The 14,782-nt window shown below is 45.7% G+C and overlaps 1 protein-coding gene and 1 long non-coding RNA gene across 3 annotated transcripts in view; both read left to right on the forward strand.

Annotated features, from left to right (window-relative positions):
• Positions 1 to 20: 20 nt before the first annotated feature.
• The window catches only part of LOC112953255, a 54,993-nt gene continuing 40,231 nt past the window's right edge, over positions 21 to 14,782 (forward strand). For both annotated transcript variants that reach the window (XM_026046283.1, XM_026046284.1), the window contains exon 1: positions 21 to 137. In XM_026046283.1, coding sequence (XP_025902068.1) covers positions 69 to 137 — 69 coding nt within the window. In that variant the 5' untranslated portion in view covers positions 21 to 68. The remainder of the gene's footprint in view (positions 138 to 14,782) is intronic.
• On the forward strand, positions 12,294 to 13,861 carry LOC112953256. The gene is made up of 2 exons (XR_003250550.1): positions 12,294 to 12,352; positions 13,683 to 13,861. It is a non-coding gene; the product is annotated as an uncharacterized LOC112953256 (long non-coding RNA).

The raw sequence follows: 14,782 nt of genomic DNA on the forward strand, positions 1-14,782 counted from the left end.
GCCGCGCGGCCCCCCGAGCGCCGCGCCGCGGCACGTGCAGCCGCTGCTCGGCCCCGCGGGCTTGGACCATGCTCAAGATCCTCACCAAAAAGCTCAGGAACCAGAGTTTGAATGAAATCCAGCCGTTCCAGCTCAAGGTAAGGGCGCTCCGGTCTGCCCTGGCCGTTTTCTTTTGCTCCCTTCAGGTAATGAAGAACGGGGGTAGTGAAAGGCATCAACTTCCCAGTGCGCCGGGCCGGCTTCCTCCCGAGCCKCCCGCCTAGGCAACTGACCTGCCCAGGGCTCCACTTTATTAAAGTCCCGAGCCTTTGCACTGAGAGTTATCCTGCACAGTTCAGTAGGTGACACAGAGAGATGAGGAAAGACATACATGTCTGGAGTTTTTTTAGTCGAGAAATATTTATTTTTGAGATTTGCATTTAGCTACACAGACATATGCCTGTATCTCTAGTTGTCTGTGTTTGTAATCTGTAGTCCCATAAGACCTCAGCAGGCTGGAACCGCACTGTGCTAGGCACTGTACACAAACAGTTTGCCTTAAATGCCTTGCTGCTTGTTATTTGCATTTCTCTCTCCCCTGGTTCCCAAGGCTGGGATTTCAGCTGCAGTTTGCAGCCTGGCTCACCACGTTGACCTGTGACTTTTCTAACTTTCCCTGGGTCCTTGTAGAGTTTTTGAAAGGAATTCTAAGATCACAACTTTGGGAAAAGGAATAGCCTGGCTGTTCCTGCCCAATACAAGGAAGAAATTCTGAACCATATGGAATGGGATAAAAATGGAGTCACGGTGAGGTAGTTAGAAAAAGTGCCAGCTTCTGCTCCAGTGAAAGACTCCCGTGAATCCGGAGGTACCAGCGCAGATCTGCAAGTTGCTCAGGACGGACATCGGTGCCGCTGGACGCGCGGCGCCTGGCTCCCAATCACAGAAGGGCCATGGGAAAAGTAGCAGCCCTCATTGCTTGGAATGGGGGCTGGGGATCCACATTCTCGACTCTAGTGGAGTCCTTTGTATGTGTTACTCAGGCAGACTGCAGTGCCTGCACAGCCGCTCGGGCCAGGCTGATGGCAACTTTGTCAGAAACGGCACTGGTATTTCCTCTAAGTGCCTTTTTTATGTGTGTATGTGTGTGTGTCCATACACTTCTGTCTGCAAGGACTGCAGATGCTGTGGTTTTTAAGGGAGAGAGGATTAGATTTCTTTGGAAATAAAGTAAGGGCACTGCTTTATGTTGTGGTGGAAGGACTCAGTGCAGAATATCTCTGTGCAGAGGCAGCGGGAGGGGGAGTCACCTCCTCCATATTTAATGTTTTTCTTTTGGAACCTCAAGTTATGGAACCATGTGTTTCATAAAGAAATCTCAGGGGGATAGTTGCAACCTCTAAGACACCTTGGAGGCACACAATAAAAATGTTAGGAGTGGGTTATTTGTACCCATTTTGTTCACGTTAGTGCCAGGGTTTTGTGTTGCACACAGGTGGGGTGCCTGTCTCCAGTCTCAGCAGAGAAGACAGACTGAAGTTTGCAGTGTTGCTTGCAGCTGGGATGTAGAGACCCTCAGCGGTCCCCACCGCTGCAGCCTGCCGTGGGCAGTGGTACAAAGACTGGTATACATGGGTATGGGCAGAAAGCCAGGCTTGCAAACTCTGGATTTGCATGTGTTTTGTAGGCCATTGGGGACCATGGAGGGCTGCCTTGGCTTCCTCCACCTTGTGCCAGGGTATTAATCACTCATAGAGTGTGCAGGGCTCTCTTAAAAGTGTAGGGCAGAACTCTCAGCAGGTGTGGGCACGGGGCAGATACCCCTAGGAGTGAGGAAGGTGGCAGCTCCCGAGGGTGGGACTAGACAGGATGGCGTGACAGGTCCTGGCTGCTGGTGCAATCTGTCCTCGCTGCCTTCAGATGCTTGTGGAACAGCTAGATGGAAACTGGACTTTGATGTTGTCAGCTTCCTCACAGTCTGTCTGTGACCCATGAAGGTGTGTACCTATTCTGGCATGCGTTATTTAATAGGCCTGCTCTTGCTGGCCTTGAACCTACTGAGAAGAACCTACTGAGAACCTACATGTGGGTGTAAAATCAGATTTCTAGTAGTATCAGTGGAGAATGAGGGGCAAATTTTGAAAGAGTAGAAATGGATCTCCATGCACAACGCAAGGCAGGAACTTTCTGAGCTTGAAAAAACAGTGTGCTTAGTGGCTTTTCACTTTCAATACTTTTGCTCTTGAACTTTATGACCTTTCTTAGACGTCTCTAAATTCAAGGGAAAACAAGCTGCTCTTGTGTTTCCAGTTCCCAACAGGACAGCAGTCAGGCAAAGTCCTGGGACACTGTCCATGAGTAAATTTTCAACTAATTTTTTTACAAAGTTGGGGAATTTCACTGGCCTTGGATTTTCATCTAAGCTTTAGAAATGTTTTTAAGATGAAATTTCTGTCCACAGTGAAGATATTTTTTGGTACCATCTGTCCCAAATTGGTGTAGTGTGGCTGTGGTGGATCTTTCAAGTCTTTCCCAACTTGGTAAAGTGAAGAGGCTGCCGTTGCCTCATGTAAAAGAATTGAGGAGTTAACACATGCTTTGAGTGCTGAGGTAGCTTTTTTGTACATGTGCTCTTCTTTTGTTTGATTCTGTTCTTTTTATTAATGTTAGTCTGCGGGCAGCTGACCACTATCCGCTCAGTGGGCTTTGACTCAGAGGTCTGCTGGGTCATCCTAGTGTTGCTGGAGTTGTCCCTTTCCTGGTCTTTCCCCAGATGTTACCTTAGTGGGGAGGGCAGGACTGACTGGCTGCTGTGTTGGCTGCTGGGCTGTGAAGCGTGGCTGTCAGGGTTCCCGTTTGCTGTGGCCTGGGAGGACTGGTCCTGCTGCTCCAGCTGTCTCCTCGCTGGATGTTGCCACCTCTGTTGCAGGGGTGGGTCGATGGCYGCATGGCAGCTGTTGCAATCTACAGGCCAGCCCGTTGGCTTTGAGTCCTTCAGCTGCTGCAGCCTAATCCGAGGAAGGATTGTGAACTGGAGGCTTATGCTTCAGCCTGTTGTTCAGCCTCCTGCTTCAGGGCTCCAGTGTTGTTTGCTAGTGATTGAGCCAGATTCACAATTCCCTGCTTTTTGACTGCCCGTTGGAAACCAAGAGGCAAAAGCAGATCTGAATTTGTGGGTTAGGATTCATCTTTGATAACAGCTGATGATTGGGTCTGTTCCAGGGCAGACTTTGTGGGATGGAACAAAGGAATAAGAAAACGGGTTTGTGAACACTCCAGTGAAAAGCGTCGAATAAGGGAAGCAAGAGGCTTGCAACTCAAGGGCTGAGTTTTTATCTGGGCCTCCAGTATTGCAATGACTACACTATTTTTCTTTCTTTTCCCCATAATTTTGGATTGGTTAGCATTGAAATGTAAGTCAGATTGTACAAAGCACCCTTTAAAATATACATCCTGGAGTTGCTTGTGAATTTGAGACTAGAGGCTGAGTGTAGGTTTGAGGGCTCCAAAGAGAGGGCGAGTGCTCTCCCCGCAAATGAAGTGGCCTGTTCGCCCTCGCTGCGTGGGGAAACAGGCTTCTTGCACACAGGCATCTTCTGCGAATCCTTCCTCAACTCTTGTGCCCTTGCATAGTTGGGTAGTGGATATAGTGTAGGTGTGTGTTTTGTAAGCTGCGCTTGCAAGCAAGCTCCTTGGGGCAGGGAGCATCTGGTTGGAACAAGTCTGTGTGTTGCCAGTCAAACTAAGCCCTTAATTAGTGGCCCTGGGTGTTATCAGAATGAAACAGTTGAATTGCGATGTATAAAAATTAACTGGCTGGAACACGTAGCTGAAGAAAACTAAGTACTTTGAGGGTGGCAATTCCTTCCAGCTTCGCTGTTGACGCAAACAGCTTTGGAGGCAATGGAATTGATGCTTTAAACTACAGAAGAAGTTGTTAAATTACTTATGTACCTGAAATACTCCTTTTTGGCCTGGGCAGATGTCCTTAGGATAAGTTTTGTCATTTCCTTAATGCCAATCAATGTAACAGTCTTATGTGGAGTTTGTTTCGGCGATGGAGAACTGCATCTTTCTGCTGCTTAGTTCTAGACTTAGGGTTGCTTAAAAGGGAAGTAGAGACTGTTTTTATGAAGCCACCCTATCGCCTCTCCTCATGTATCCTCACAGCCTGTACACAGTACACACACAGCCACAGGGACCAGAAAATCACGTTAATTATTTTCTGCTGACACCTGAGTCAAGTATGAGATTCAGTTTGACAGGTGATGAGGAGTTGTCCCAGACCCGTGTGAAGAGGACTCAGTAATCTGTGCTTAGGGAACCTTGGGCTGGCAGCAGCGTCCGAGTCACTGGCCTGCTGGTGGCTGGCTGCTTTGCAGAGCCTGGGGTGTGGGCCTTAAAATTTGCCTTTTCCACTAGAAAAAGAGAAAATCCATGTCTTTATTACTGACACAGCCTGGTACATTTTCAAAGCTCTGCATAAGGACTCATGATTTTTGTGAATTAGGGCAGAAGTTTAATTTTGACTTTTCCTCTTTTTCTGTTTCGCTGGGTAGACCGCTTGTCATGTGCTTGGCCAGCCACTGATGTCCAGATTGACTGAATAAAGCTCTAAACAGTAAAAATGTGGCTTCTTTTTTACTCCCACAGTGTGTGAAAGTGTTTTCTTCATGTGCTTCTAACAGACTCGTCGAACGATCCATTCTTCAGGACTGTAGGGCTTGGTTTTAATTGGAACCTTTGTTGTCTTTAACTTGTAGAAATATTAGATGCTTTTGGTTCACCTTAATCTTATTTAAGGAGGAGGAAAGGGACTTGAATGTAGGTGCATGGGTGTGTTTTTATATATATATATATATATTTAATGCTTATTAATATGCTTTAAATTAGATGGATGGTAATTTGGACTAAAATGGTATTGCTAGAGGATGCCATGATAGATGTCACTGATGGAGTTAGTACAGCAAGAGGCAGTACTGCAATCTCCAGTCTTTGCACTTATTTTGACTCAGCTTCTAAGTTCTGAATGCTCAACATTTGTCATCTTTTCTGTGCGATAATCCGACACTTATGATCTCCGGGAATGACTTGTTTCAGAGTGTGTGACTTCAGACCAATAGCAAGTATTCCAAGCATGGCAAAAGGGGAATTTCTTTGACTTATGTTGCAGTCTTTGAGATGCTAAAAGTTTAGCCAAGCAGAAAAAAAAAATGGTTTATTTGAATTAAAGAAATAACAATGGCTCTTACAAATCTGTGGCTCACTGGCAAATCACTGCTAAATTTTTTTTCCCCTCCTTTTCTTTTTCCTCCCTACCCCCAAGACTCACATGCCCATAGGACATCTCCACGGAGTGCCAAGTGGACAGGACACCACTGCGGTGCTGTGGCAGGCCAGTCCAGCCACCTTCCCTGGCTGCCCTCGGAGCCCTCCTTGGGGCACAGGAGTGTTGTTGGGATGTCTCCATATGGGAAATAAGGGGCTATTTTCCTTTCTCAGTGGGAAGCACGCTCCCTTCACCGCAGCGTAGGCGGTGTCGACCCCTCCTACCCCCACACATTTACGCGGACTCCCAACTTTCCTCTTTGCTGGGATTTGGGTTGCCAGGTGACCCCCATCCGCCTAGCAACCCATGTCACAGGTATGTGTGCTCTCAGGCCGTTGTCTCCTGTGCTAGCTGTTGTATGTGGCCACCGTCACAGCCTGTGTGGCTTCCTCCTACCACTGCTGACCAGCAGAGTTAGCAGCGAAGCTATTTTTGAGTAGGTACCAGCACCACCCACAACCTTCTCTTGCTCCCTTCTCTTGCTATGTTCTTTCTCACTTCACAACTCCATTATAATCTTCTCTTACTATGAGCAGATGTCTCTGGACACTGCCATGAGTGCTGTGTGGATCGTGGTCTGTGCACAGTCCATGCAAAATCCAAATTGTTCCCTCATAGTAAATCTCTCCAGATACTGACTGAGGCAGGGAAAGTGGGTCTTGTTTGGAGACTGTCTCTTCTGTAATTGCTGCCAGGATATGAGGTACTGGCTCAGATACACCTCTGCTCTGCTCTTTTTGAGACAGCCCCAGTAGAGTGGGACTGCTATAGTAGAGGACCCTTCATCTGTGGGCACATCTGTGAAGAGTTCATGTGGTAGCCTTTCTATTCCACCCTTGATAGCTTCGTGGAGGATGAAACACTGTGCATATACATGGAGACTTCCTGATGGACCTGGACATGGGAAAGTAGCTTGCCTGGAAGATTGTAGCAAAGTTGCTGCCTAACTGCTAGTTATGGATTTTTGCAGTTGTTCTAGGATTAGCATGGCAGAGCATCATCTGGGGAAGCAGGGACTAAAAGCCCAAAGAAAGCTTTAGGGAGCCTCCATCCATTTTCGGGCATGTGGTGTGGGCCAGACTGTATTTTTAGTCCTCTTTTCCCCTGTCGTCTTTGAACAGGCAGCCTGCCCACCATCCAGGCTCACTGCAAATGTTAGAGTGTCTGCTGCAGAACCCCTTTAGCTTGCCAAGACTTGAGATGTGGTGCTGGGAAAAGAAACCAATGCCCATGCCCCACTGGTATGAGACCTCTGAATAAATGTTGTCACTGAGGGGATGTGGCAAAACCTCAGGAGGTGCCTGGCAGGCTTGGCAGAGTATGGGACCATCACTCATCTCCCTCAAGTCAGGGGCTGTTGTACAGGACTGGAATAGTTGTACTGGTTGGTCATTGTACCCAGCAGAGAGGCCTGGAAAGAGCCCTTGGCAGCCTTGCCTGAGATCCTCACAACCCTTGCTCCAGTGTCAGCCCACATGAGAAGATCCAAGAGGCTGGAAAAGCCTTTTGAGCAAGAAAGGGACCAATGCCTGAGCCTGGGCGCTGTAAGGAGGTTATCTGTTGGTTGTCTCATTTCAGGGTTGTGTTGTCCTTAGGTTTATCACCTAACTCCAAGGCAGATGGCCTTTATTTGAGTTTAGAACTATGAAAGGGCAAAAATGTCTGGATAAAGGACTCCCATATACTCTAGTATTTAATATTGTCCACAATGAGAGTAGACAGGCCTTGGTTTCTGACATTTCTAGGGAACAAGTGGAATTCCTTGGCCTCAAGTTGCTGATTGAGTTGGCTACAAACCTGATTTGTAGAGCCACTGGTTTCAAGGAGATCAGAGAGTTCAAATAGATTATGGGGTAAAGGTCTTTTTACCTTTACCTTCACTCCCCTTCATTTTGTTCAGACCTCTGTCTCACTCTAGGCCTTCCTAGTGGGATCATACTGTTTCCCAGATGCAGGCTTTTTTAGTTTTTTGTTTTATGGAGGAGAATTTTTTTTGTGGGTTTTTGACTGATGTCCTTACTACTTGACATGAGAGGCTACAGTCTGCAATGCTCTTTTTGGACATAAGATGAGAGAATGAAGTTTGCTGTTTGCTTGGGTTGCAGGAGAACTTCCTATCTTGAGAGAAGGGGCCAGACAGGCAGCTAAATGCCCCAGTTGTCTGTCTGGTTGTAAGCTGGGAAAATAACAAATATATGCTTCCATGTCCTCTCACCCAGTTATTACACATAAAGCCAAGTGTTTGCTCCAAGTAGTTGTCTGCAGCCAGTCGATTTGGGGAAGGGGGCAGTAGGGGGATTGGTGTTGTTTTATTTCTGTTATTTATTAAGAGTTACTTTTTTTTTTCCAATAATTATTTACTAGGTTATTCACAAGAAATAAGAAGTTCTGTGGCCAAAGATTGGTTAACAGGAGGGAACAGTGGTGTGTCATGTGTAACATCTAAATGACATCATTTAGAGGCTTAAAAAATAGTAATTTAGATGCACACACTTTTGTCCTTAAAAACAAAACCAAACCCAAACCACTTCATTCTGACTTTTAAAGATCGAGTCTTTCTTGAGGAAAGACTTTCTCTCTTCAGAGATATTTTGCATTGGGCTGTGATCCAATGTACATTGCTGTGTCTTTCACCTGATAAGGTGCATAAGGTTGGCAGTTTAGTTTGTGACCTTTGGCTATCATGTCAATAGTTGTCTGTATTGAGTGAGGTGAGTCTGATCTGCAAGAAGACCATCAGGTTTTGTGTTGGGTATCCTCTTGTACTGTGACATTGCACATAAATATGCGTGTCTTCTCCAACCTGTGAATGTGAATGGACCTTAAGAGTAACAATCACACATAGACCTAAAATCCTATCTCACAATGGGTGCATGGGGAAGACTGTAAGAACAGAACCAACATACTTTCATCTCACAAATTTACAGAGGCAGCGGTTCTGGCTCAGGATTAGTCATTCAGTGGGCTTTTTCTTGAACCTGTCACAGAATCACAGAAGGATTAAGGTACCACCTGTCCGCCTCTTTCCCCCCGCAAAATCTGGTAGTGTATCTGTGTTCACATAACTCTGTAGCAATGAGTTTCACACCTCAGCTGCTTCTTGTGGAATGATCACCTTTTGCTTGTTTTGAACCTGCCTTTTATTAATTTAATTTGGTGTTCTCTGTCTCTCTTCTAGGAAATGACATTTAACTTTCAAATGCTCTCTCTGTGCTGTTTATCTCTAATCCCGTCCCTCTGTGTACGAGATGAGAAGACACCTTCTTTGGCCAGATTCTCCTAAGGCAAATCACTTGATGTCTACCAGGAAAGGATCTGGCATGCTGTTTTCACATAGTGCTAATTCTTTCTTTAATGACACCCGAACAGATAGGTCAAAGGTCCAATTCTGAAGGGTTATTTTTCATTATTGCCTTGCTCTGCGGTGAAACATCAAATTTGATGTAACCTCGTAGAGGCAGAATTCTGCTTGTCCTCAGAAGGGTTAACGTGTTTTTTTTGAGTGGAAGAAGCCTGAAACATTTGTGTCCTGGCCCTTGAAATGTATTTTCCAGCCTTCCTGTGGGACGTAAGTCAGTAAGTCAGTAGCCAGGCATTTGCCTGACTGAGGGAACCCGTGGGTGGGCCCAGTAAGCTGTTGGAGAAGCTGCCTTGTGCAAAGGGATCCCTCCCCAGTGTCACAGATTAAGAACTGAGTTAGGGGAGTGGGAATTGGGTGCAAGTTGGGAGGAGTAAGGTGACTTATGTATTGTGGGCTAAGCAGTGTTTGAGCTGATAGCTGTTTCTCCTCCTCCTCTCCTCTCCGTACCTGTGTGACAGGTAAGACTGGCTGTGCAACAAGGGTCCTTGCATTTCTGGATGTCCCTCATACTGACTTCTCCTTAGGTCTGAGAGGGTTGTCTACCTGTGATAAATAGCATGTCTTTTAATCTGTCAGTGTTCAGCTGCACGTGGGCTGGAAATTAGAGGCAACCAAGTCACTGTAGTTCAGTGTAGGTGCACGAGGCCAAGGAATGAAGGCGGAGCTGTAGTTTTTAATCCTTCAGGCTCTTGGTTGTCTTTCTGGACTGCTGTGCTGTGTGGGATGGTAACATGGCTGTGTGACTCCTCTCCTGCAAGGTGTGGGCTGGGGGATACTAGGGCTCCTTCAAGTCACCTGTCAGAGGCACTGACCTCCTTTGCAAAGGGATCCCTTCTCAGCACAACTGCTTTGTAGGTTGTGTCTTCATTCCACCATGTGTTTCTGAAACTTCACTGCCTTTTTTTTTTCCACTAATTCTCTTTTGAATTATATATATAAAATGCTGTTTTGAGACTTGCAGAGGGAGACATATAACAGGTGTCTAGCAGTCTTGCAAGAGAGTCCTTGGAACTTGGATATGGATAAGCTATAAATCTCTTCATCACATCCACAAAACCATGAGTGGAATCACAGAGGTGGAGAGAAACGTGTTGTGTGGCTTCTGCCACATACAGGTGACTGCTGGTTGAGACCAGACTAACTGGATATTTTTACTGAGCAGAAACTGAACAGAGAGGAGAGTAGCAAACTTGCTAGAGGCCTGTTGAAAAGAGATCACCAGAAGCTTCACTTGCAGGAGAAGTGGAGTTGGAGGAATGTGTGGCCTCTATCATCATAATCAGTTTTGTAAACTCTAACCAAGCCCTTCAGCGAATGACACAGCAACAGTTTTGAGACATGCAAAGTTTCCTGCTACCAGAAAGGACAGTGTATATTGCGGTATTCAACTATGGCCTTCCCCTGACCCATTGTGCAGCAGAAGTAGAAGTAGTCACTAGTCAGTAAAGGACAAGAAAGAGCTTGGAGGCTGTATTTCTACCTTTGCTACCAGACCACATCCATGTGGTGGGTGAGGGCTGTGGTGACTTACTGCCATCTCTAATTTCAGTCGTTGTGAGCTGCTGAACCCTGGCCCCAAGCACAACTGCAGCAATATTTATACAGAGAGGTTTTGGTTCTTGTGCTGGCTTGAGTTTATCTTGAGTGAGATTTAATAGAGGCATCTTGGCTAGCCTGTTCTAAAAATATTTGCTTAGAGCTTCTGAGAACAGACCCAGTGTGGGTAGGAGTCAATGAAAGAAGCTGTTGCTGTGATTCATCTGATACAGGTGTGTAACACCAGATCCCTAGCTGTTGTAAAACAGCTCAACTGTAGCCACAACCTGAATTCCATCCCCTGGGATCTACGGTTGTTAGATCCCTGCCATTTCTGGTAACCTAAAAGGTGTACGTGATCGCGCACCATGGGCTCATTAGTGATGGATATGGCGCTTCTCTGGAGTGCCAGTGAGGCATTGGGGCTTGTTGCTCTTTCCCTAAAGCTCCTGGTAGTTTTGTCCTTAGTCTTCCCTGTGGAATGTTCTCAAGTTAGCTCTGGGAAGGGCAGGGAGAAATCTAGATATGGATGTTTGATACGGATTATGACTGCTGCAAGAGAACTGATGTGGGGGAGAAGGGAGTTGCAGAGAGAGCGGCTGCGCTTTGTGGCTTTGGCATAAACAATGTTTTGACCTTCTTTTTTTTTCCTTTTCTTTTTGGGCCTCTTCCCAGTGCCGAACCCAGCCACTGTGCTTGGGAAGTTGATTCTGCTGGGAGTTCTCTGATGGACTCTACTTGGGAATGAGTATCCCAAAGCCTGCGGCAGTGCCCRGGCTCCTCTGCGTGTCCCGTCAGGTTTTGGCCACAGTTGTGACTTCTTTCAAGGAGCCTTAGACATGGGAGAAACTCACAGTGCCACAATACAAAACATGTATTAAATTTGCCTCTGGGAATGCAGGAGGATCAAGGAGAAGATTTAAAGCAATAATAAGGCAACATATGCGTGGATGTGTGTGTAGACAAGAACACACGCACACAACCTTTTGCTGTTACCTATAAGCCTAGCATTTTCTTCCCTCAAGATCTAGGTAGCCTAACTTAAACCTTTGCTTCTGGAAATCAGGTTTGCTTCTGCCCCACTCAGAAGAGAAGCTCAATTTTCTTGCTTTCTGGTTAAGAAATTCTACCACTTGCACCCCGAGAGTTGCAGCTTCCACCATCTCTGGCCACTTGAGATATGTGAAACAGCTGAAAGTTAAATTACACTCTAGGCCTATGCAGAAGATTACAGGGTTGGCTGAACTTGCACCTTTCCCATAAAAACAGGGATGTTTTGGTCATGGGACAAGCCTGGAAACAAGGCCACTGAGGAGAGGCCCCACTAGCCCATCATTACTTTAAGCCAGGCAGATGCTTCAACAAGCTGGACAGTGCGTGAGGGTTATGAACCCTAGGTTTGAACCTAGCAATTAAAAAAAAAAAAAAAAAAAAAGAAGGGAAAGACTTGGGAGGCAGAGCTATTCTAAAAATAAAAACTGAAATAATAATAAAAGAGGACTGTAAAAAAAGGTTTGTCCAAACAGGGACTATTTGACTGGAATTCTAGCTGCTGAAGAACCCTGGCTTTAAAATCCCAAACAAGTCCAGATATTCAGTTCTCACTTGTGGCTGCTTGAAGCTGAGACTGAGGAAAGCTGAGAGTTTCCTCTCATCTCTAACTCTGCTGTTTTACTAGAGGAGAGGGCATGTATTATAGCCTGTTTTGCTAGAGTGAATGGTGCCTGTAATGCTGAGCATCTCTAAAATAAAAATTAATGGAGAGCTTGGGAGAAAGGAAAAATAACATGTTCATTTGAAGCTCTGTTTGACTCACTCCTTCCCTTTTCCTTGTGTTGTTCCATAGGCCAAAACTGCCTTTCAGTGTCTCGTAGTCTCCCCTGCATTCCTGCTTTCTCTACTAGAGTTACTTCAGTGCTTTTATTGAATGGATGGCGCTTCCTTCATTCAAGACAAAGCAGAGTCCCATGGCAACTGCAGCAACTGTTTACCTGTAAAAATAACAGTGAGGAAATTTAGTGAAGTGTTTTCACTAAAGCCAAGCACTTGGAAGGGAGAAGATCCAGCAGCCGAGCTGTCTGCTGTAGTTGCCTGTGTCTCTAGCAGCTGTTCTGTAGGCAGTGCACCAGGCAGAAGATATGCCTTCAGTGAGTATAAGTTTCATTTCTCCAGTTTGAAGCTTGAAGAAATAGAAACCAGCTCCCTATAGCAGAGATTTAAGCAGTCATTGCTGAGCTCTTCATCTCTTTCCAGTTCTTTACAAGGAACCAATGGACGGCATCGACTTAGCCAAGTCTTGTTCCAGGTCACACAGATGGGGCATCACTTAATGGCAGGGATGCTCTGGCATCTGAGGCTCAGCCCAGTGTAGTAAAGAGCCCTGCACCTGATGGGGGAGGCACTAGTGGCTTGGCCCAGGGAGCCCCCTCGCTGGCAGACTGCTCCCAGGCACAGGTTGGGAAGCAGACCCTATAGCCTATGTACGTTCTTGATGGAGGCTGGGGAGGAGGGGAGCAAGGGAGGAGGAAGCCTTGCTGCTTCAAATGGTGTAGGGGGAAAAAAAAGTGGTGGAAGAACAGGATTTGTTCAGCTTGAGGGCACCAGTGAGGGAGTGGAAGAACTTTGTGGAAAAACTTCTCCCCTTACTCTTTTCATCATAAAACAGCTGGTCACAGGTGCCGTTCAAGTATCTTCCAGAACTTTGTTCCCCCTTTCTCGTTCCTAGTGACATAAAAACATACTTGTCCCCAAATTCTGTGCAGCCAATTCGATGCTTATTGAAAGGACTAGGCAAGTAGTTCTTCATTTACACCCACATGCAGCACCTGTATTGCTTTTATGGTCACAGGTGCTCACATGTGCATGCTTGCACAACACAGTCCTGCTTCATTCAGTGGAATGCTTCTGAGGAGGAGAATTGTTGCTGTTAAAGGCTGGGAGTAGTCAAGGAAGAGTGTTTTTCTCTTAATTAGTCAGAGGATGGTCTTTTTCCTTCTTGTATCCTTTTAGTTTCTGGAAATTCTTGTTATCCCTAGAGAAATGTCAAGTCCCATTCTTAGTCTTCCACGAGGCTTTGACGGTGTGATACGGCAAGGAAGAGTTTCGCATACTAAATTGGAGCTCTGCAAGGTTAATAGTCTGCTGTGAAAGCTTGCATTCTTTTAGGCCTTTAGCACAGGAGCTAGGGGCTCGTATGTGGGAGCTGGTGCAGTTTGGAATAATACAGTTTATAAAACCCTGATTATGTTTTTGAAGATTTCACTAATACTAATAAAAGGAGAATGTAGCAGTACTCAAATAGCTCCCCTACCCCCATCTGCTAGCAGGAAGATGATTAGCACAACTGCAGGAGTCCCATTTTTATTTGAAACATTTGTATTGTTTCATTCATTTTATTTTCTCTGGGATATACAGTGGCACCCAATCCACAGACTCAGTTTCTTCTTGTTTGAAAGAGATTTGTCTTCTTTCTTGTAGGTGCTCTGAACTTCTAGAGACGTGTTCAAGGAAACTCAGAGTGAATTAAGTGACTTAGTCTTGGACTGCCTGTGAGACCAGAATGAGCTTGGTGGACTTAAGTTGTCCATGATGAGTCTTAGGGCTGGTTATCTTGCGCTTGTACAGGGCAAACTGTATGTATTGGAAACCCAGGACCAGTAGATATAAAGACCTTTGAAATGTCAGTCATTGATTCAAAATCTAGCTCTTGGTTTTAATTATCTCAAGCCAACCATATTGTGCTGTAGCTCTTTGACCTGCTTGTGCTAGATGTTGCTGCCTCAGTTTTGGAAGCAATGCCGTGCCCTGTATTGACATGTACACAGTGCAAACAGTGGAGCCAATGAGTTTCCCTTGCAGTACTGTCACAGCCATTAAACCTCATTGAAAATCCTGCCACATCCACGGGAAGGGTGGTTTTTGGTTTTGTGTTGAAGACCAGGCCCTTCTCTCTTTGTACAGCACCTAGCATAAAGATACCTCTGTAAACTACCATGATATAAACAAGGTATTATAACTGCTTTGGGGACTTTCGGAAGCTGTTAATTTGGTAGCATTCCTCAGGACCAGCTACCTTTATTAAATAACTTAAGTGTGTGAACACATACAATAAATCGTAGGTACTATGGAAAAGTCATCTGCTACGTTTCTTTCAAGACAATCAGAAATGAGGGTCAATCCATGCTACTTCACCCATTCGTGATTTGTGAGCTGTAAAAGCAGTTAAAAAGAGACCAACAAGATAGGAAAATATTTTCTAGCTTCTTACAGGGCAATGTATGTGTAGAAGGACGAAAGGTAGCTCTAAAGGGGGAGCAGGAAAAAGGTGGCAACAAACTTTTGCTTAAAAAAACCCTGGAGGATGGTGACAAAGTAGGTGGGTTGACTTAGCTGTCAAATTTCCTGTCAGCCAAGATTTCACTGCTATTCCAGTGATTTCTCTGTACTTGCTGTGCATGCCCTTTCGCTCACAGATACCCAGTTAAGTGTAGCTGCTCTTTTGGGTGCTGCGAGGCCAAAGCACTTGGAGGATGTTTCCTTTTGCCTTCCAGTGGTGAAGGCAAAATGGGTTTGTATCA

The sequence above is a fragment of the Nothoprocta perdicaria genome, unplaced genomic scaffold, assembly GCF_003342845.1.
Source record: "Nothoprocta perdicaria isolate Ctin4 unplaced genomic scaffold, notPer1 scaffold_43, whole genome shotgun sequence".
Classification (NCBI taxonomy): Eukaryota; Metazoa; Chordata; class Aves; order Tinamiformes; family Tinamidae; genus Nothoprocta; species Nothoprocta perdicaria.